Consider the following 20,755-nt stretch of genomic DNA (forward strand, 5'->3'; position numbering starts at 1 on the left):
GGGGCCACCGCCTGCGACCCAAACACCCGAGTCCGGGTGCACTTTGGAGTCGCGCTGCTCCTCGGCCTTCCGGTGCGAGGGCCGGGGAACCTCCTCCCCCACTGGGCACCCCCACCTTTGTGGCCCAGAACCTCCCCCCTTCCGCCCCTCCTTCGCAGGGGGGAGTGCGGCGACGGTTGCCGGGAAGCGCGCGCCGCCCCTCCCTCTCCTCTTCCATCCTCCCCTCACGCGCCACCCGTTTTTCCTCTTTCTCCGTTAATAACAGCTGGGTGGCTGGGGGAGGAGGGTAGGTGGCCCCGGCGGAGTCTGGGCGGGCGCCTCCCACTCACCCGCGAGCTGCCGTGTGAGCCGGAGGATGGCGGCGGTAGCTGCGGCAGCCCGGGAGGAGGCGGTACCGAGGCCCGGGGCGCAGAGAGCGGCGACGGCAGCAGAGAGCGGCAGCGACCCGTCGCGGCGCACCAGAACCGAAACCAGCGGCAGCCGCACAGCCACCTGAGCCGCCCCTCCTGCCAGAGCTAGCGAGCTGCGTCCGCCGCAGCCCGACCTCCTTCCTCTCCGCCTCTCCTCGTTTCCCGCGACCTCCCGCAGACCGCCGGTCTCGACCGCCGCTCCCGAACACAAGAGCGCCCCGGGCGCCGACCGCCCTTCGGGGCGCGGGGCGGCGGCACTGGACGTACGAGCTTCTCCTTGCGCCGGCCGCGGCGCCTCGGCCCTGCCGGCTCGCTCCTGCGCTCGCTCCCGCCCTCCCGGCATTCGGGGCGCCGCGCGCGGGCCCGGCCCGGGGCAGGGCGGCCATGGGCGCCAAGCAGAGCGGCCCGGCCGCTGCTAACGGCCGCACCCGCGCCTACTCGGGCTCGGATCTACCTTCCAGCAGCAGTGGAGGCACCAATGGGACCGCGGGCGGCGGCGGCGGCGGCGGCAGCAGCGGGGCGCGGGCCGCGGCCGCCGGGAGGTTTCCGGCTCAGGTGCCCGGCGCGCACCAGCCCAGCGGTTCCGGCGGCGCCGCGGCGGCCTCAGCGGCCCCGCGCAGTCGCTCCCTCGGCGGGGCCGTGGGGAGCGTGGCGTCGGCGGCCCGCGCGGCACAGTCCTCCTTCAGCATCCCCAACAGCAGCAGCGGCCCGTACGGCTCGCAGGACTCGGTACACAGCAGCCCCGAGGACGGCAGCGGCGGCGGCGGAGGCAGAGACCGGCCGGCGGGCGGGGGCCCCGGCGGGCCGCGTCTGGTGATCGGCTCCTTACCAGCTCATCTCTCGCCGCACATGTTTGGAGGTACGGCTCCCTCCCCTCCCCGGCTCCCGGGTTCCCTGCCTCTCGCGGGCGGCACGTGGGCCGCGGCTCGCGGGGGTTTACCCTTCTTTTCTCCTTCAGCCTGAGCGCCGCGGCTTTGCCGCGCGGTGCGCCCGGCTCACCCCTGTGGGAGGAAAATCGCCGCTTAACCCCGGCGGAGCCGCTCCCGCCGCTCCCCGGGCTTTGCTTTCCTTAGACACCGGGTGTAAGCCCCCGCCCCGCCTTCCCCCGCCTCACCGTGGCTGCCCAGTGGAAGAAGCCCTTGCTTTTCTCCTTGGGGTGGACGGAGCAAAGATTGTTTTTGAAACAAACCGATGCAACAGTCCTCGTGGTGGTAGCTTTCAGTATCAGGAAGTCAGGAGGAGACTGGTTGCCAAACGTAGTTCTAATTGGGGACCGAAGCGGGCAGCGTTTTTTAAAGGCTAGGAGGTCAGAGGGTCTCAAAGAACATATGAGTTACTTGAAAAAGGAGGGAGTTAACCTCGTTTGGACTGTTACAGTAAAGCTGTAATCCTTAAGTCTGTGTACATAGCCCCACCTACTGCATAGCGTTTAATTGGTTGAATGTGTGATGGAAAATGTATTTTTGACCCCAGTGAACTGCTACTTTAGATAAGGGTTAATATGAGCCCCGCTTAATTTGGACAGGGCATTTTAAAAATTGAGAGCAGTGTTTTAAAGAGACGCTAATTAGGGAAACTGCCAAAAGCATAGGTGCTTTTGGAAAAGCAGTGTTGACTACGAGTTCAGGAAAAGTCACTTGCGATAAATGGAAATTTTTAATAGCAAAATGATGTGCTTTGATGTAGAAACAGGAAGGGTGCACTTGATCTGAGGAAACCGAATTTGGCCTCTTCAGTTATGTCCAGGACTGATTCACTTTACTTCAAACGGCTAATACCCTAAATGAATCAAGACACTCCTCCCTTCCCAGTTCAGAAGAAATTGGAAGTTTTATCTGGTTAGATAGGCTGATTATAGAAGAAAAACATCTCTGTATCATTGCTTTATTGTACTACATAAATTCACAAGTGAGCACAGCTGGAACAGTGAGGAAATGGTTCCCTCCATTTTTGTGGCCCTTTTTTTTCATATGTTTATATATGTGAGAAATTGAGTTGGTGAATGGAATATTCAGTAATGTTAATTATCTGTTCTGATGTTCTCTGTAGTATCAGTATTTATGTTAGCATATTGAAAATGGGAGTGTCATTTTTTTTCATGTTTTTAATATTGCTTTGCACATTCAGTATAGAACAACTATAAACTACTTTATTCCAATTGTTAAAATTTTGCTGTGTAAAGAAAAATACTGATATTTTCTAAAGTTGGGCCATTAAAAAAAAACTTCTTTTTTTGAGAAAAAGAACTAGTGCTGTCCTTACTGTGATTTAATCATAATTAACAGTTGAAGATTATTTTGATCTTAATTAACACAGCCGTAGTCACTAAACTGAGGAATAACAAAAGACAGTTTCTTGAGAATGGGAGCTTAGTGCATTTATAAAGGATAAGCTGGTTTTTAAAAATATCTTTTTAAAGTGAAAATTTGCATTTAGCGGTTATGATCAAAAGATGTTTATAAAAGCTTGCTAAAAGAATGAGAAAAAGTTTGTCAAATTAGTATCTTACTACAATATACTGCTTGCTTAAAGGGCTGATAATTTCCTTTAACAAAGAGTTTATCTGTATGGGTTTATTTTCTGAAAATAAATACCTTCCATTCAGAGCAGGGGGCAAATATTTGACATTTAGGATTTTAATTCATAGTAAATTAGCAAAGGACAAAGACCTGGTTTGTAAAAGTAGAAGTAGAGCAAATTTATCTTTTTCCTTATTTAAGTTCCTAGTTTTGAGTGTTTAGTTCTTTTTGTACTTTCCAGGGTTAGGATGATTGGGGCCTAATAGCACAGTGATACTGTGGAACTTGTGGCAGCCTTTCTTATTAGCCAGGTCTCTGCAGAGAATAGAGCCCTAATGTCCTAAGTCATCTCTTGTATGGCAGCTAATTAGCTTTTTTCTCCCGTGCTCTTAGAATGATTCTAGTTTTGTATCATCTTTCTGAAATACGAGAAAATAGTCAAATAATCTGTGTTTGGTATTTCAGCTGAGGAACTCCAGTTGCGAGAGTGTGGAAGGGGATCAGAGAAATTACTTGTTCCCATTACATGATAGGAACTCAAATCATACGTCAGTACCTTAAGTCCTAGTTGATACAGGGATATGGAATACTTTATGTAAAAACATCTTTTTATTGGCATTTGCTTTACTTCTATTTTTTTACTTCTATTTCAATGGGTAGGTTTATCAGAGAAACTTAAAAGAAGCATATTTTTCCTCATCCTGAGATTTAGGAAGCCAGATGAGAGTCTTATTTTATATTTATTTTCAGATAATGAATCTTACTGTAAAAAATTACACTTGATTATACTTCACATTGACTTAATTTTAGTATGTCTTATTGTATTAATGTGTTTATTCAGTTACAAATTGTATAAATGTTTGGGCATATGTAAAGTAATTCCCTTTGAAAATTGAGAAAAATTATTTCCAAATTAGTGGGAAGTTTTGCTGTAATTTCGTAAAACTTAATTGGTATTTGTTATTTTGTAATAAGAAAATATGGTACTAATAAGATGCAAAATTGTTTTTCTCTTTTGGGCTGTCATGTAACTTATAGAAAACCTAAACAGTATACTACTCTCTTCTTTTTTAAAACAGTAGTCCAGCAAATTGAATTGTTAGTAGTTTCATCATAATGAATGACCAAATTGAGTGAGATTTTCTGTGTCGGTTTTATGTTTTGAGTATGTATTTTAGCTGCATACAGTCTTACTCAGTTTTCTCTGATATTTTAGTTTACAGAAATTTTAGTGTACAGGAATTCAGTGTACAGAAATTTCCTAGCATTTCCTAGAACTGAGCAGTTTTTCTTATTTTGCTATTTCTTTCGGACTGCTAAGTCTAGAAATAATAAAGTGGACGAAAGCCTTCTCTTGTCTATCACCTTTGTTTTAAAACAGGCCTTTAGTGACATATAGGCTAATATTTAAAAGCCTTGGTGGTATTTTAGGATTTTTTTGGCTTTATTTTAGGTCTACATTTTTTCCACTCTCAAGTTGTTAATGTTCATAAAATCAGTTGTTATGGGTGGTAGGATAGTCTTTAATGATCCAGCAAGGGTAGGGAAGATAAATTGGACTATAAAAACATTCAAGTGAATGGAGATTATTTCTAGAGGTAGCACGTGGGCTTCATAACCATACAGGAGTCTAGAAGTGAAAGTGTAAAATGAATTAATCTAGACAGTTAACTGGTGGTACTCAGTTGTTTCTGCCTTCTCCTAATTGGCTTGAGTCTGTTAGGGTCTGTTGTCAGAATGTTTCAGTAGTCTGACTCTAATTCATGCGCCTTTAGTTACTTAGGAAACATCTTCCTTATGTTGAAGGAGTGTGGGTTAGCTCATAAAATGGCATATGTTCAATGAAATCTGTATTTCTAGACAGATTTCTCCTAATCTTCCAGAAAGATGCAGGTTTTTAAGGTAGTGAATTATCTCCATTAATTGTTAATGAATCATTCTCCATCATTCACTTCTTGCCAAAATATTTGAATCCGGGATACTGTGATTAATCTACTTCCTATTTCTGAATTTTCTTTTATTCATTTGAAAACCTTTATGTAGTGTGGCAGAAGAGAAATACCTCCTTCTTCCTAAGAAAAATTACACTTCTAATTACCAACCTGGTCACTGCCCAAAAGAACAACTCTGAGAACATGAACCCATGTTTCTCAATTGTAATCCCACATATCTTTAAACACTGTAGGAGATACCTGGTGTTGTATGCTTTGTTATGCTGAAGTGTGGGCTCTGTCCTGGAAGTTTGCTTTGGGACTATTTTGAAAATTCTCTTTTTTTCTGCTTTTTCACTTCCAGCTTTCTTTTATTATTTTTTTCTCCTGAAAATTCTCTTGTCTGCAGGGTAGAAGGTGGGCTGGAGGGACGAGTGGTTTGTGTTGTACTGGGCATCATCTGATAGGAAAGGTGACTGACCTGAGTACTTTCGATGCTGTGCTAGTTGCAAAGCCAGTCCTTTTACTACTAAGGATAGTGCCTCCAGCCTGTCCCCAGCTCCCTCCAGTTTGATTGCTTTGCCTGGTAACCAGTAACCACTTACTGGTTACTTACTGGTTCGTTCTTGTTTTTTTGGTTACCAATAAAGTTAATTGGGTACAAGCTTTTAAAATACTGATTATTCTGTGTTTATAGGGAGAATTGCCTTAATGTTATACTTAACTACATATACCGGATATGTGCATGATTGAGTATGCTAGCAAATGGGTTTTAAAAAAGTATAGAGACAGTTTTATATAGCAAAGTACTTAAAAAATATTTTCATAAGATTTTATTTATTTATTTGACACAGAGAGAGAACACAAACACGGGGAATGGGAGAGGGGAGAAGCAGGCTTACCACTGAGCAGGGAGCCCAGTGAGGGGCTCGATCCCGGGACCCCAGGATCTTGACCTGAGCCGAAGCAGATGCTTAACAACTGAGCCACCCACGTGCCCCATATGTCTTAATTGTGCATTTACTTGACTGGTAATAACTAATGAATCAGGTTTGTTCTACTCTTGTTTAAGTGTTTAGAAATTGGGGAAAACATGTCTTTTGTATAAACAGCGAAGGGTTCAGAAAACCTTAAGTTTTGATTATAAGTTTTCTATTCTCCTTATTAACAAATTCCTATACATTTTTCTGTCCCAAACAATACATACCTATTATCTCAGTTTCTATAAGTGAGACTGGGTTCCGTCTAGCGTGGGTCTGCAAGACTGCAATATAGGTATGCCAGTACTGGGTTGTTCCTTAGAGAGTCAGCTGGGGAAGGGTCTATTTTCAAGCTGCCTCAAGTTGGCAGAATTCATTTCCTCCTATTTGCTAAGCCCATGACATCTTGCCGCTTCAAAGGCAGCGAAGGAGACCAACCCAGCGAGGTACACTGGTGCTACATTCACTCTTACATAGATGTGGACATGTGATCACATAAGACCACTGCTTTGCTGCTTTCCCTGGTTGGAAGCAACTCACAGGTCCTGCTAGACTCAAGGGGAGGGAATGACAGATGTAAATGTCAGGAGGTGGGGATCATGTGTGGCCATCTGAAAGTCTATCCACTGTGTTGATTATAGACTTATGTTGACGAGTCAAACATAACAACTGTTCTAATTATTTTTAAATTTATTTTTTATTTATTTCAGAAAAGTTGTAATAATGTATGGTAAATGGTGCTTCAGTGAACAGGAATTTATTTTTTTAAAGGGCCAGCATTGTAGTTTTCAGGAGTACAAACAAGGTTTCTCCTGTACTTGCTCAGATCTCAGTTGAATTTGAGATTATTATACATTGTAACAAGTGCTGTAATAGGACTGTTGTTACAAAATGCTTTGTAAGTATCCTTTTCTTAGGTAAGGAATACTTCACAGAGGCAGGTAACATTTGAACTGTAAGGATTTAGCAGTCATGTGTGTGTTTGGGGTGGGAGGCAGGGAACATTCCAGACGAAGGAAGAAGCCATAGAAGCCTTGGCTTTTGATAGGGCATATTGAAAAGTTAAAGGTTCTGGATTATAGGGTGTAAGGAGGATGATGAGAACGTGAAACTAGAAAAGTCTGTTTGGACCATTTGTTGAAAGATTTTATAGTGCTGTATCTTTGTTTTACTTAACCAGGTTTTAAAGTAGGCACCACTATGGTCATAGTTGATACGGATGGCAACCTTCCTGAGCAGTGAGTGCATTGCTTGGCCTGGACACTGTTAGTGTATTGCTACTCATGATTAAACTGCTTCTTAGAGGGCGCCTGGGTGGCTCAGTGGGTTAAAGCCTCTGCCTTCAGCTCAGGTCATGATCCCAGGGTCCTGGGGTCGAGCCCCGCATCAGGTTCTCTGCTCCGTGGAGATCCTGCTTCCTCCTCTCTCTCTGCCTGCCTCCTTGCCTACTTGTGATCTCTGTCTGTCAAATACGTAAAATCTTAACAAACAAACAATCCTGCTTCTTAGGAGGGGAGAGAGAGCAGGAAGATAAGAACTCTCTTAGACTATAATTGGTGGAAGATGCCTAAATTGAAATTAAAGCTTTGGTGGAGGAGAGGAAAAGTTAGATTTCAGTGAGATTTCTTAGGTAAAACTGATGGGATTGAGAACCTGGGTGCATAGTGATGTCATTAACCAATCTAAAAAAGAAAGAAAAAAATTTTAGGAAATGAGTTCTTGCAGGCCTCTTAAATTTTGAGTGGCTTCAGGGTTTCCATGTAGAAGCATCCTTTAAGCAGTTGGAAATATACATCAGTAATTTAGGGCATTACAAAACTTGAGAAATAGTTAGCAAATTCTAAGTGAAGACAAAAAATGGATAAGATTACTAAGGGATGAATATAAATTGAACTGGGGAACAAGCATGGAATCTGGCAAGCAAGAATTTTAAGAGACAAGCAGAGTAGGAGACAGCGATTAGAATCAAACCCAAGGAAAAGAAGTGATGGAAGTGTTTTGTTTTGTTTTTTTTTTTGTTTGTTTTTTTTTTAAGATTTTATTTATTTATTGGACAGAGAGATCACAAGTAGGCAGAGAGGCAGGCAGAGAGAGAGGAGGAAGCAGGCTCCCCGCTGAGCCTGCGGGGCTTGATCCCAGCACCCTGGGATCATGACCTGAGCTGAAGGCATAGGCTTTAACCCACTGAGCCACCCAGGTGCCCCGGAAGTGTTTTTTAATTATAAAAATAATACATGTTCATGAGAGAAAATTAAAATGCAGAAAATACTGAAAAACACAAGAAATTGCAAATGACTTGCACTTAACTGCCAGAAATAATCAGAATCAAATGTTGATGTCTACTTTTTCATATATATGTCTTAGATACAAAATTTGGAACACTTATCCTATATATCTTCTTTTCATTTTAAACTTTTGTGATTGATGTTCTAATGTAAAATTTTAAAGCTAGAGATTCCCCTCTGAGAACTGCTTTAGCTGAATCCCACAAATTATGAAGTGATTTTGTTAACATGCAGTTAAAAATATTGTCTAAATTCTCTTGAGTTCTTCTTTGATCATGGGTTAGATATTTTTTGCTCTTTTCACTTCGTTAGTTTCTTCTGTGACATTGAATTTTTTTATAACATTTTTGATGGCTGCTCAGTGTTCCAAAATTCACTCAATAAATATTTAATGAGGACCCACTTTGCCACGCACCGTCCTAAGGATACAGAAATGAAGAAGTAAAACACCTATCCTTGCTTTCATGGACCTTCTGTTCTACTTGAGGGAGACAGTAAATGAGTAAAAACAGTGTGTCAAAGGGTGTTGAATGTGATGGGAAAAATGGAGTGGAAAGGTGGGTAGACATCATGGGGTGGAGACTTTGTCCCTATGTTAGTTTTTCAGAGATAACCTCATTGACAAGGTTGACATTCAAGCAGAAAGAAGCGAACAAGACCTGAGGGATCTCTAAAGGAAAAGCATACCCAGGCAGAAGGAACAGTAACTAGAAAGGCCCAGAGGAATGAATGCACCTGCCACATTGGGGTGTGAAGTTGTGAAACCCGAACAGTTGTGAAACCAGCGGTGTTAGAGTGCAGAGGGTGGTAGATGAGAGCAGAGAAGAGTGGGATGGGGCAGAATCAGAAAACTCATTGTAACCACTGACTGGTTCTGACTTTTTTTTTTTTTTAAGATTTTATTTATTTATTGGACAGAGAGATCACAAGTAGGCAGAGAGGCAGGCAGAGAGAGGGGAAGGGAAGCAGGCTCCCCGCAGAGCAGAGAGCCCGATCCTGTAATCATGACCTGAGCCAAAAGCAGAGGATTTAACCCGCTGAGCCACCCAGGCACCCCTGGTTCTGACTTTTGTTTTAGAGAGAGATGGAGAGGCATTTGAGAGTGTGTGTTTGTTTTTTCCTTAAGATTTTATTTCTTTGGTGTGCCTGGGTGGCTCAGTGGGTTAAAGCCTCTACCTTCAGTTCAGGTCATGATCCCGGGATCCTAGCATTGAGCCCCGTATCGGACTTTCTGCTCAGCAAGAAGCCTGTTTCCTCTCTTTCTGCCTACCTCTCTGCCTACTTGTGATCTCTCTCTGTCAAATAAATAAATAAAAATATTAAAAAAACAAAAAAGATTTTATTTCTTTCTCAGAGTGTGAGTGAGAGCACAAGCGGGAGGAGCCTCAGGCAGAGGCAGAAACAGTCTGGCCGCTGAGCAGGGAGCCAGTGTGCCTCTGGATCCCAGGACACTGGGATCAAGACCTGAGCCAAAGGCAGAGGCTTTACAGACTGAGCCAGCTAGGCGTCCCAACGCTTGAGAGCTTTTGAGCAGAAGATGAACATAACTGCACTGGGCTTTTAAAGGATACTCTCTGGCCACAGTTCAAGAGTGGGCACTAGAGGTCAAGAGCCAAGAAAGGAGTTAAAAATAAGGGCAAAAGGTAACAGTGACTTAGCCAGGGTGGTGGCACTGGAGGTGGTGAGGAGTGGCCAGACTCTGGATGTCCTGTTCTTAGAAGATGGAGCCGGCTGGATGAGCTGTTAAAGGAGTGAGTGAGAGTGAACGGGGAGGCGAAGTTTACACGGTTTATTTGCAGTTGGGTGCTGTTACATACTAAGTGTCGTCAAAATCCTGGCATGCATGTGTTTATGTTTCTCCTGTTCTTAAAAATTTATCAGAGGTGTGGGATTGTTAGAACCAAGAGCTGTGATTGTTCAAGGCTTTGGATCTCTATTGCTGAATTGCCCTTTGGAAAGGGCAACTTCTAGCAGAGTATAATTTCAGAAGTATCTCATGTTTTTTCTCCCTGTGAAAACTCTAGTGAGGTTTTTAATACTTAAAGGGCAGGTTGGTAGATTCATTTTGAGTTACACCCACCAGTCATTATTCTATTCAGTGCTCTCTCTCTTTTTTTTTGTTACAGTAAATTTAATGTATCAAAAAATAAGTATATTCCATCATTTGAATTTAATAAATTCTGGCCGTCTGTATGCCTTATTTTTGTTGAAATTGTGATTAGCCTGTGATAATTTATAAATTTCTACTATTTGTATACATATGAGCTGAGAAAAATAGAACAAAGAAATCATATAATATACATGGTGAGTTATTACATGTAATTCAGGTTTGAATGATAAATTTTACCACTTTTATTATGGATTTTTTTTATTAGTACTGCCCTTACCTCTTTTTTTTCTTTCTCATTTTGTAAAGTTAATTGTGCCCTTCTAGTTTTCTTTTCTTTCTTTCTTTTTTTTAAGTAAGCACTACACCTAATGCGGGCCTTGAACTCACGGCCTTGAAATTGAGTTGCATGCTGTATTGACTGAGCCAGCAAGAGGGGCCTGTCTCTTAGTTTCTTAGTTAATTTTATTTTTCATTTGTTCTTTTTTAATGATAAATGCATTAAGGCGATGATTATTCCTTGGTACATGTAGTCATTTCCCATAGCTTTTGATACTTAGTATTTTCATTACTATTAAGTAACTGAACTCTCTTGAGGAGTGTTTTTGTTAACTACACTTAGATTTTTTTCTTCTGTAACCTAGGAGTTACACGAAAGTGGCTTTAACATCTTTGGTAAATTTATTGTTTATTGTTCTTGCTACCCTCTTGTTATTTTTACCATAACCTAGAGGTACTGCATTGTCAAAGAGTCTTAATATTTTCTTTTCAGTTGCAAATGATAGAAGTACAATGCAGATGGTATTAAGTGGAAGAACAATATTATAGATCTTGGGATGAGTCTGTGTTCATCCACTCTGCACATCGTATTTGATAGGCCCTTTCTGCTAACTCTTAACCTATCATTTTGGATAGGATTTTTTTGGAATTATTTCTGTGATTATTTCTTCTGCTTTTTTCTTTCTTTTTTTTTTTTTTTTTTAAGATTTTATTTATTTATTTGACAGACAGAGATCACAAGCAGGCAGAGAGGCAGGCGGAGAGAGAGAGGAGGAAGCAGGCTCCCTGCCGAGCAGAGAGCCCGATGCGGGACTCGATCCCAGGACCCTGAGATCATGACCCGAGCCGAAGGCAGTGGCTTAACCCACTGAGCCACCCAGGCGCCCCTCTTTTCTCTTTATTTCAATGTTGGCTGCTTAGAGTGATCCTTTGCTTTATCTTTTTTTTTTCTTTTTTATATCTTTGTTTCTTGTTCCTTTTATGGGGGGGGTTCCCCCAACTTTTACCTTCTAACTCTTTACTTGACTTTTGTTTATTTCTGTAATCTTTTTAGTTTCTGAGAACTTTTTGTCTGATTTTTTTCATTTGTTTTGTTCTATATTGAGGGTACAGTATCTTTTTCTAAGAATATTAATGATAACCTGTTGTGTATGCATATGCTTAATTCTTCCTTCCAGTTACTCAGTTCCCTCCCAGTTGCTTTTTCTCTTTGTTTGGCTTCAGTCTTTCATTAGGTTCTCTCTTCAAATGTTGGTGATTGTTGGCTGATCACTCAATTCATTTTTATTGGAAGCTGTCTGTGTATGCAGAGTTATCTGTCTGGGCCCCTTCTCTTAGGAATTAAGAAATTCCTCGGAATTAAATTATTGTCTTTTTCTTTGGAATGGTCATATTTTCTAGAGTGGCTTCTCTTTCTCTCTCTCTCTCTTTTTTTTTTTTGCCTGGAGGATGTACCTTTTTTTTTTTTAAAGACTATTTCTTTGACAAAGAAATCACAAATAGGCAGAAGTAGGCAGAGAGGCAGAGAGAGAAGGAGAAGCAGGCTCCCTGCTGAGCAGAGAACCTAATGTGGGGATCCATCCCAGGACCCTGGGATCATGACCTGAGCTGAAGGTAGAGGCTGAACCCACTGAGCCACCCAGGCGCCCCGAGGATGTACTATTTTATAACTTAGTTGTAGGAGCAGAGTGAGAAGAAAGTCAGGAATGGTAACATTCAGTGCTGTATTTTAATTTCCATATACATTATCAGTAGGTACCTCTGTCTTTATTTCTGTTATCCCCAAGTCCAGACATTTTCTTTCTCCAAATAACAAAACTCCAGTATAATTCCCGCCTGGGAGAGGAACAGCTGCCTAGTTGCTGGAAATCAGGGATGAAAACTGGAAAGAGACTTGCAGTAAATCTTTCTCTTTTTATTCTCCTTGTGCCTGCCACTTCTTTTGTCTGTGTAAATGAGCTTGCTTTTCTGCTTTTCTGATTCTGCAGTGAAAGTTCCCACTCATTTTCTTTCCGTAGTCTAAGGATATCCCTTTTTCCCCCTCTGTCCCTTTTAAAGGCTGAATTCCTTTTAAATAAACACATTTTTGACGATTTTAGTAAGATGTTTGAACTGAGGGGAGGCTGATAAATGTATTCAGGCAATTGTCTTCAGCTGGAAGTCCTCTTGTTTTTCCTAATTGCCTAAGAAATACGAATCCATTTCTGTGAAATTTCAACAATTCAGATAAAATGAAAGTCACTTTCACTCCTTCTCTGGTGATCCCATTCACTCCCAGATGTCACTATTACCATTTTTTTGGTATGTGTACTTCGTAACTTTTTGATAAATTGATTTACATACTTACAGAGAAAAACAGTTTCATTTGTATGAGATTTTGTGATAGAAACTTATTGTTGACAAGAACATGGTCCTACTATATTCTTCTAAAACCTTTTTTTTTCTTGTTAATGGGTGTAGTAGTTTTTTTTAATGTGGGAGGGCATATAAGTTTAAATCTTCAACTGCTGCATACTTACTATTCCATAATACGCATGTGCTGCAATATATTTAACCATTCTTATGTTGGTAAGCACTTGGGTTGTTTACACTTCTCCAGTATTGTAAAAAACAACTTTATCAATATGTGCATATGTACAGATTGTTCTCAGGGAGGTACTATTAGGACACCAAACATCTGGAATTAGTGTCAGACTCCACAAATTTAATGGCAGTGTCCTGAGAAGACTGCCCTCATTTCAGCTTCAGCTACATTTTGGGGTTCCCAGGCCTCTTGTACTAATCAAAGGACTACAAATTTGGAGTAATGGGGGTGGGAGGGGAGGTCCCATGACTTCTCAGGTTTGATAATTCACTAGAATAACTCATAGGACTCAAGATAATGGTATACTTGGGATTATAGTTTTATAATAAAGGATATAAATGAGGATCAGTCAAATGAAGAGACATAGTTTGCAATCTGAGAGGATCCTGAACACTGTGCTTTCCTGCCTTCTCATGGAATCGGGCTGTGTCACCCTCCTGATGCAACAGTGTGTTCACCACGAATTAGAAAGATTCCCAAAGCCTAGGTGTCCAGACTTTTTATTTGGGTTTTATTATGTCGATATGGTTGGTTAAAAACTGGCTATATGGTTGGACTCAGTCACTCACTCCTCTACTCCCTAGAGGTTGTTGGCCTGGCTCATCACCCTTCAAGCCTTTACTCTGAGGGTTGGTCTTTCTGGTGACTAGCCTCTATTCTGAATTGTCTTAGCAGCATAAAGTCACATGGGATCCCAGGGGGCTCATGAATAGTGAAGACATTCTTATCACTCAGGAAATTCCAGGGTTTTAGAAGCTCTGTGCCAGGAACCCAGGAACAAAGACCAGACAGATTCTTTATTATACAACAGATACCTAGAAGTAGAATTTTCTAGTTGAATGGTATACACACTTTAATTTTTAATGGAAATTGAATAGATGACTGATTTTAATAGATATCCCCCCTCAGAGGCACTACTAATTATTTTGCACCATTATATGACAATACTAAATTTTCCATAACTTAGCTGCTATTAGATGTTACCTTTTCCTACATTTCACTTGTTGAAAAATTTTGATTTGCAGGGTGTCTGGGTGGCTCAGTTGGTTAAGAGCTTCCTTCAGCTCAGGTCATGATTGTGGAGTCCTGGGATCAAGCCCTACATTGGGCTTCCAGCTTGGTAGGGAGCCTACTTCTCCCCCCTCTCTGCCTGCTGTTCTGCTTGCTTGTGCTTGCTCTATTTCTCTCTCCCTGTCAAATAAATAAAATCTTCAAAAAAAAAAAAAGTTTTTTTATATGCATTTCCTGATTGCTGGTGAAAATAAGCATCTTTTCAGGTGTTTATTATTAGCTGTATGTATTTCTTTTTTGAATTGCCTACTCCTTGACTTTGTCCATTTTTTTTTTGTTATGTTACCTACTTTATATTGATTTGTAGTTCATTATATATTCTGCAGATTAGTCTTTGGTTTATAGGTTTTAAATATTTTCCCCCAGGTTATTGACTTAAAAGATTAAATTTTTATGAATTAGATTTATTGTGTCAGTTCCAATGGTATAGAGTTACGAAGTTAAATTATTAAAATGCTATGTAAAAGTATTTTGTTTCCTATAAATGAAGAAGGGCCTTTGGGGCACCTGGGTAGCTCAGTCAAGTGTCTGCCTATGGCTCACATGATCCCAGGGTTATGGAATCGAGCCCCACATCTGGCTCTCCCTGCTTAGAGGGGAGCCTGCTTCTCCCTCTTCCTCTGCCTGGCACTGCCCTTGCTTGCGGTCTCTCTCTGTCAAATGAATAAGTAAAAATCTTAAAAAAAAAAAAAAAAGACCTTTATTAATGGCAAGATTTTTTAAGGTGATTTTTAGCTGTTTCAGATATATTGGATCTAGTTTCAGAGGGATTTAAATTATGTAAGCCCCCATTTGTGTCTGTCCCATTTTGGGGGGAACATTTGAACTCTTTCAGAGTAATGAAGAATGGGACAAAGAAGAGAGTATTTGTTGTGGAAGTATGGTGTGAGAAGTCCAAAGGTAATAACTAATTTAAAAAAAATTCTGTGAATGGTATTTATCCAGATCATTTCTCTTCCATTTTATTAAAGATGGTTTAAAATTGACCATAACTCCCAAGTGACATAATTTTATAAATATTAAATTATCTGTTATATTGACTTATTATATGTTTAGTAGCTTTATAAATTGCTATATGATTTTTTTTTAAGATTTTATTTTTTTGACAGAAATCGCAAGTAGGCAGAGAGGCAGGCAGAGAGAGAGAGAGAGAGAGGAGGGAAGCAGGCTCCCTGCCTAGCAGAGAGCCAGATGTGGGACTTGATTCCAGAACCCTAAGATCAGGACCTGAGCTGAAGGCAGAGGCTTAACTCACTGAGCCACCCAGGCACCCCTATATGATGTGTTCTTCATGGAATACAGAAGTATATAATAGAAGATTTAATTCTTATATTTAAAATTTACCACTGGGGCGCCTGGGTGGCTCAGTGGGTTAAACCACTGCCTTCGGCTCAGGTCATGATCTCAGGGTCCTGGGATTGAGTCCTGCTTCCTCCTCTCTCTGACTGCCTCTCTGTCTACTTGTGATCTCTGTCTGTCGAATAAATAAATAAATCTTTAAATAAATAAATAAATAAATAAATAAAATTTACCACTGCAGGGCCTCCTGGCTGGCTCAGTATGTAGAGTGTGACTCTTTTTTTTTTTTTTTAATGGTTTTTTTTTTTTTTTTTAATTTGACAGAGTGTGTGAGTGGGGGGGTGCAGAAGGAGAAGCAGACTCCCCTCAGAGCAGGGAGACTGATGTGGGCCTCTATCCCAGGATCCTGGGATTATGACCTGGGCGGAAAGCAGATGAGTAACCGACTGAGCCACCCAGGCACCCTAGAGTGTGACTCTTGATCTTAGGGTTTTGAGTTCAGACCCCACATTGGGCATAGGGCTTATTTAAAATTTCTTATTCTTACAGAGCTTATTTAAAATTTAAATAGAGATTATTTAAAATCATTGAAGTGATTTCTTAAAAACTTAAATATTAATTTTTTTGGCCTAAAACTCTCAGAAATACATAGTTTCAGTAAATATCAATGAAGCCTTGTTTATAGAACTCTTAGTTATATACGTATATTTATTAATTCTATCTTAATATCCCAGCATGAATGTTAACTTGTGTGATAATATTACTAGTTCATATCTGCAGATATTTTATAGTTTATAAAAGCATAGTTAGATACTCTGTATTATCAGGTAACACTTGGCAATACACAGAGAACCTAATCTTCATTTTATAAATGAGAAAACTAAGCCTCTGATATGTTAAAGAATTTGGCTTTTAGCTATATAAATCATTATGAATCTGAATCACATCAGTGTCCTCCCCCCCCCCCCCGCCCCCATTTCTCCGTGTGTTTTAGTCCTATGGATGTTGTAACAGAGTACAGGGCAAATGTAGTATAGTTAGGAGGTCAGAGGTACAAAGATGGCTCTCAAGGGGCTGATACCAAGGTGTTTATAGGCTGCGTCTGGAGGCTCTGAGGGAAAACCCGTTTCCTTGTCTATTTCTAGCATCCAGAGACCAACTGTACCCCTTCCTCTGTGTTCACAGGGAGGGGCAACATTGGCCCAAGTTTTCTCACACTGACCTCTCTTTGGTTTTAACTTTTCTGCCTCACTTCCACATTTTAAGGACCCTTATGATTGAGTTGGGCCTACTCAGGTAATCTAGGATAATCTCTCTATTTTAAGATCAGTGACTAGCAACCTTAATTCGATTTTGCTATGTAACCTAACGTGCTTCCAGGGGATAGGCTGTAGACAAGTTGAGGGCCATTCATTATTCTGCCCACCACACCATGAAAACTCTTCAGTATCCTCATTGTTTAAGGAAAAGGAAGTATTTTTGCTTTCATAATGAGTTATCATTATGAGAGGAAAAAAATGATATGAAACTGGAAAAAAATAGAGGAAATGTTCTGTGTTGGCTGTTGTATCTGAAAGAAAGTTAGTTCTTTTTCTGGGGTCTCTGGTTGGCTCAGTCTGTATAACATGGGACTCTTGATATCAGAGCCATGAGTTCAAGCCCCACATTGGGGGGGGGTAGAGTTTACTTTAAAAAAAATTATTTTTTAAAAATACAGTTAAATGAATGCTTCACAAATCTGTGAAACAATATAAATGAATGAACTGGTAGAATTGGAAAAATAAAAGGAAAAAAATGCAGTGATAACATTATATAGTCTCTTAAATTTAATTCAAAGCAGAGTTGTCATTTTTATACATATTAAATATTAAAGTCTAGTTATGGAAGGATGTTCTTTACTTACAGTCTTGGTCATTGAGTTCATAGGATAAACTTCAGGTAGTCTGTAAAGCTTTTGAAATGATATACAAAATTTTGTGGTTAATGTAAAATGTTTTGGAGGAATAATTCATGGTTTTTATCAGATTCTCAAGAATTAAATTAACCATTGGTCTACAAATTTTTTTTCATGTCTAGTTAATTTTTTTTTTTTTTGCTAAAGTTCTTTGATATTTTTGTGTAGTTCTTATATTTGAGATTTAACTTGTAAAACAAAGTATTAAGCTTCTGCCACATGCTAGGTGCTGTTCAGTAGTGAATGTAACAGACACGGAACCTGTTTTCATCAAGCAGGGTAACCCATCACATTCTTTTCTAATTTTTTTAATTTTAATTTTTTTTCCTGAGCCTTCTCTGATTTTCTTATCGAGAACTGACCGCTTTGTGGAAAGGAACTACTTTATTCCCCTTTTAAAAATTTAGGATTAATTTGCATACATTGGAATGCACAGATCCTAAGTGTACAGTTTAAGGACTTTTGACAATTACATTTGACAATACACTGTGTAATATAACTATCAAAATAGAGAACATTTTCTTCACCCCAGATGTTCTCTTATGCTCCTTTACAATCATTCCCACCCTACTTCCAAAAGGCTGTTTAGATTACCTGTTTATATTATCATTAGTTTTGCCCTTTCTTGAACCTCATATAAATGGAGTCCTACAACATGTACCCTTTCATGTTTGGGGTAATTGTAAAGTAAGTTAGAAATGAGAGACACTGGAAGGATTAATGAAATTTTTTCTTGCTGCTCCCATTTCTCTGCTCTGTCCCTTCATGCCACTCTGTCTGGGATTACTGTACAACACTATAATATGCACATTGAAATGAAGAATATACAGTGTTAATGATAGATACATGGTAGAAGGTGTGATTGTGTGAATATCTTAGATACAAGATAAACTTAATTTATTATTTTTTTTAAAGATTTTATTTATTTATTTGACAGAGAGAAATCACAAGTAGTCGGAGAGGCAGGCAGAGAGAGAGAGAGGGAAGCAGGCTTCCTGCTGAGCAGAGAGCCCGATGCGAGACTCCATCCCAGGACCCTGAGATCATGACCTGAGCTGAAGGCAGTGGCTTAACCCACTGAGCCACCCAGGTGTCCCAAGATAAACTTAATTTAAAAGCTAATGCTAAAAGTTATTCCTACTTTGTCTGTTCTTTAATTTTAAATTATCTAGGAAAGTTTTTAGATGATACTTAATGTTTTAAGTAGTATTCACTATAGCAAAGTGGGATATAGTGGTTGATTTATTTGCAAATTGCCAATTATCAGGAGAAGGACAAAATTCAAAGAACTTTATTTTTAGGATCAATATTTGCAAGTATGAGGGAAATTTTACATGTCCATGGAAGATAGATAAGTGGTTCAACAAAAACTCAAGAGTTGGTACTTCATTATGTTTTTGGTTGAGTCTAAATCTTTTTTAAAAATTAAGTAGGCAAATGGCCAGTCATAACTTTCTTTTTGCCTGTAACATGTTTTTGTTTTCATGAAAGTCTAAGAAGTAAATGAGTCAGGAATCATACTAAGTTCTGTGTACAATTTACCTGTATCCAAAATAACAGCTGGGCCTGAAAGAAATTCTAGCCTTTATGCAAGAGGAATTAGAAAAGGAATGGCTCTTATGACAGTGAGACAGTGAGAGATAGTCTTATACCAAGTTTCTGAAACCAAGATTAACCAAAGCTGAGACAGGTGAGGAGAAGGGTCTGTTCCTCTGTTCTAGCCCTTTGTATTGAGCTAAATGGATTGAGAAAGGTGACAAGAATGGCAAAACCTCAGCTGGGAGTCCTTTAGTAATTATAAGAAGGAGTATATATATATATATATATATTTTTTTTTTAAATACAACATTGTGTAACTTTGATGTGTACAGTGTGATAATTTGATACACATGTATTACAAATTGATTATCAAAATAAAGTTGACATTTTCATCACACACACCTTTTTTTTTTTTTTTTTTTTTTTTTTTTTTTTTTTGTGGAGAGAACTTTTTTTCCCCACTAAGATTTTGTTTGTTTATTTGGCAGAGATCACAAGTAGGCAGAGAGGCAGGCAGAGAGGAGGGGGAAGCAAGACTCCCTGCTGAGCAGGCAGCCTGATGTGGGGCTCAATCCCAAGACCCTGAGATCATGACCTGAGCTGAAAGCAGAGGCTTTAACCCACTGAGCCACCCAGGCACCCCGAGAACTTTTTTAAAAAAGATTTTGTCTCAGAGAGAGAGAGAGAGGGAGAGTGAGCACAAGCAGGGGGAGTGACAGGCAGAGGGAGCCCAGTGTGGGACTGGATCCCAGGACCCCGGTATCATGATCTGAGCTGAAGGCAGACACTTAACCTCCTGAGCCACCCAGATGTTTCAAGAGAACATTTTGGATGTACTGTCTTCACAAATTTCAAGTCTGTGATACAGGACTATTAACAGTGGCCACCAAGCTGTACATTAAATTCCCTAAAACATACCTTGACTAGCATCTCATTCCTTTACCACACAGTCCTGGGAGTCCTTTCTGTTTCTATGAGTTTGGCTCATTTATTTATTTAAGTATAATTAACATCCAGTGTTGTATTAGTTTCAGTTGTATCCCATAATGATTCAACAATTGTGTACATTATTCAGTGCTCACCATGAAGAATATAGTCATCATCTGTTACTCTACAACACCATTACAGTATTGTTGACTATATACCCTGTGTTGTACTTTTCATCCCCATGACTTTATTTTTTATTTTAAAGTAAATTCTGCCCCCTTTGTGGGACTCAAATTTATGACCCTGACATCACGAGTCACATGTTCTCCAGACAGAGCCAACCAGGCGCCTCACCACGACTTTATAACTGGAAGTTGGTACCTTTTAATCCCCTTATCTATTCACTCATCCCCCTATCGACCTTCCCTTTGGCAGCCACCAACTCTCTGCATTTGAAAGTCTGGTTCATTTGTGTTTTTAGATTCCACGTATAAAAGAAGCCATATGGTGTTTGCCTTTTCCACCTGACTTAGCATTATACCCAAGTCTGTCCATGTTGCAAATGGCAAACTCTCCTTTTATATGGCTGAGTAATAGTCCGTGTGTGTGTGTGTGTGTGTGTGTGTGTGTGTGTGTACACATATACATATGTATGTGTATGTGCCACCTTGAGGAAGAGTGGTTTTAAAAAGCTAGTAAAAATTGCTAAAAGCAGTCTGGGACACAGCTGCATTTGCTTTTGATATATTAAATATTTTGGAAGACTCATGGGTAGTAGAACAAATTCTACTTAGAAGTGAATAAAAGTAGTTTTATGTTTCATGGACTTCAGTTTCCAAGATAAACTACAGAATAATAAGGATTTTAAAT

General features: G+C 40.3%; 1 protein-coding gene across 1 annotated transcript in view; it reads left to right on the top strand.

The window, feature by feature from the left end:
* Positions 1-794: 794 nt before the first annotated feature.
* ZNRF2 (zinc and ring finger 2) overlaps positions 795-20,755 on the top strand; it is a 97,909-nt gene continuing 77,948 nt past the window's right edge. Inside the window, exon 1 of the mRNA XM_004762643.2 lies at positions 795-1,269. Coding sequence (XP_004762700.2) covers positions 795-1,269 — 475 coding nt within the window. The remainder of the gene's footprint in view (positions 1,270-20,755) is intronic.

This window comes from Mustela putorius, unplaced genomic scaffold (genome assembly GCF_011764305.1).
Source record: "Mustela putorius furo isolate JIRA1106 unplaced genomic scaffold, ASM1176430v1.1 tig00003845_pilon_pilon_pilon, whole genome shotgun sequence".
NCBI lineage: Eukaryota > Metazoa > Chordata > Mammalia > Carnivora > Mustelidae > Mustela > Mustela putorius.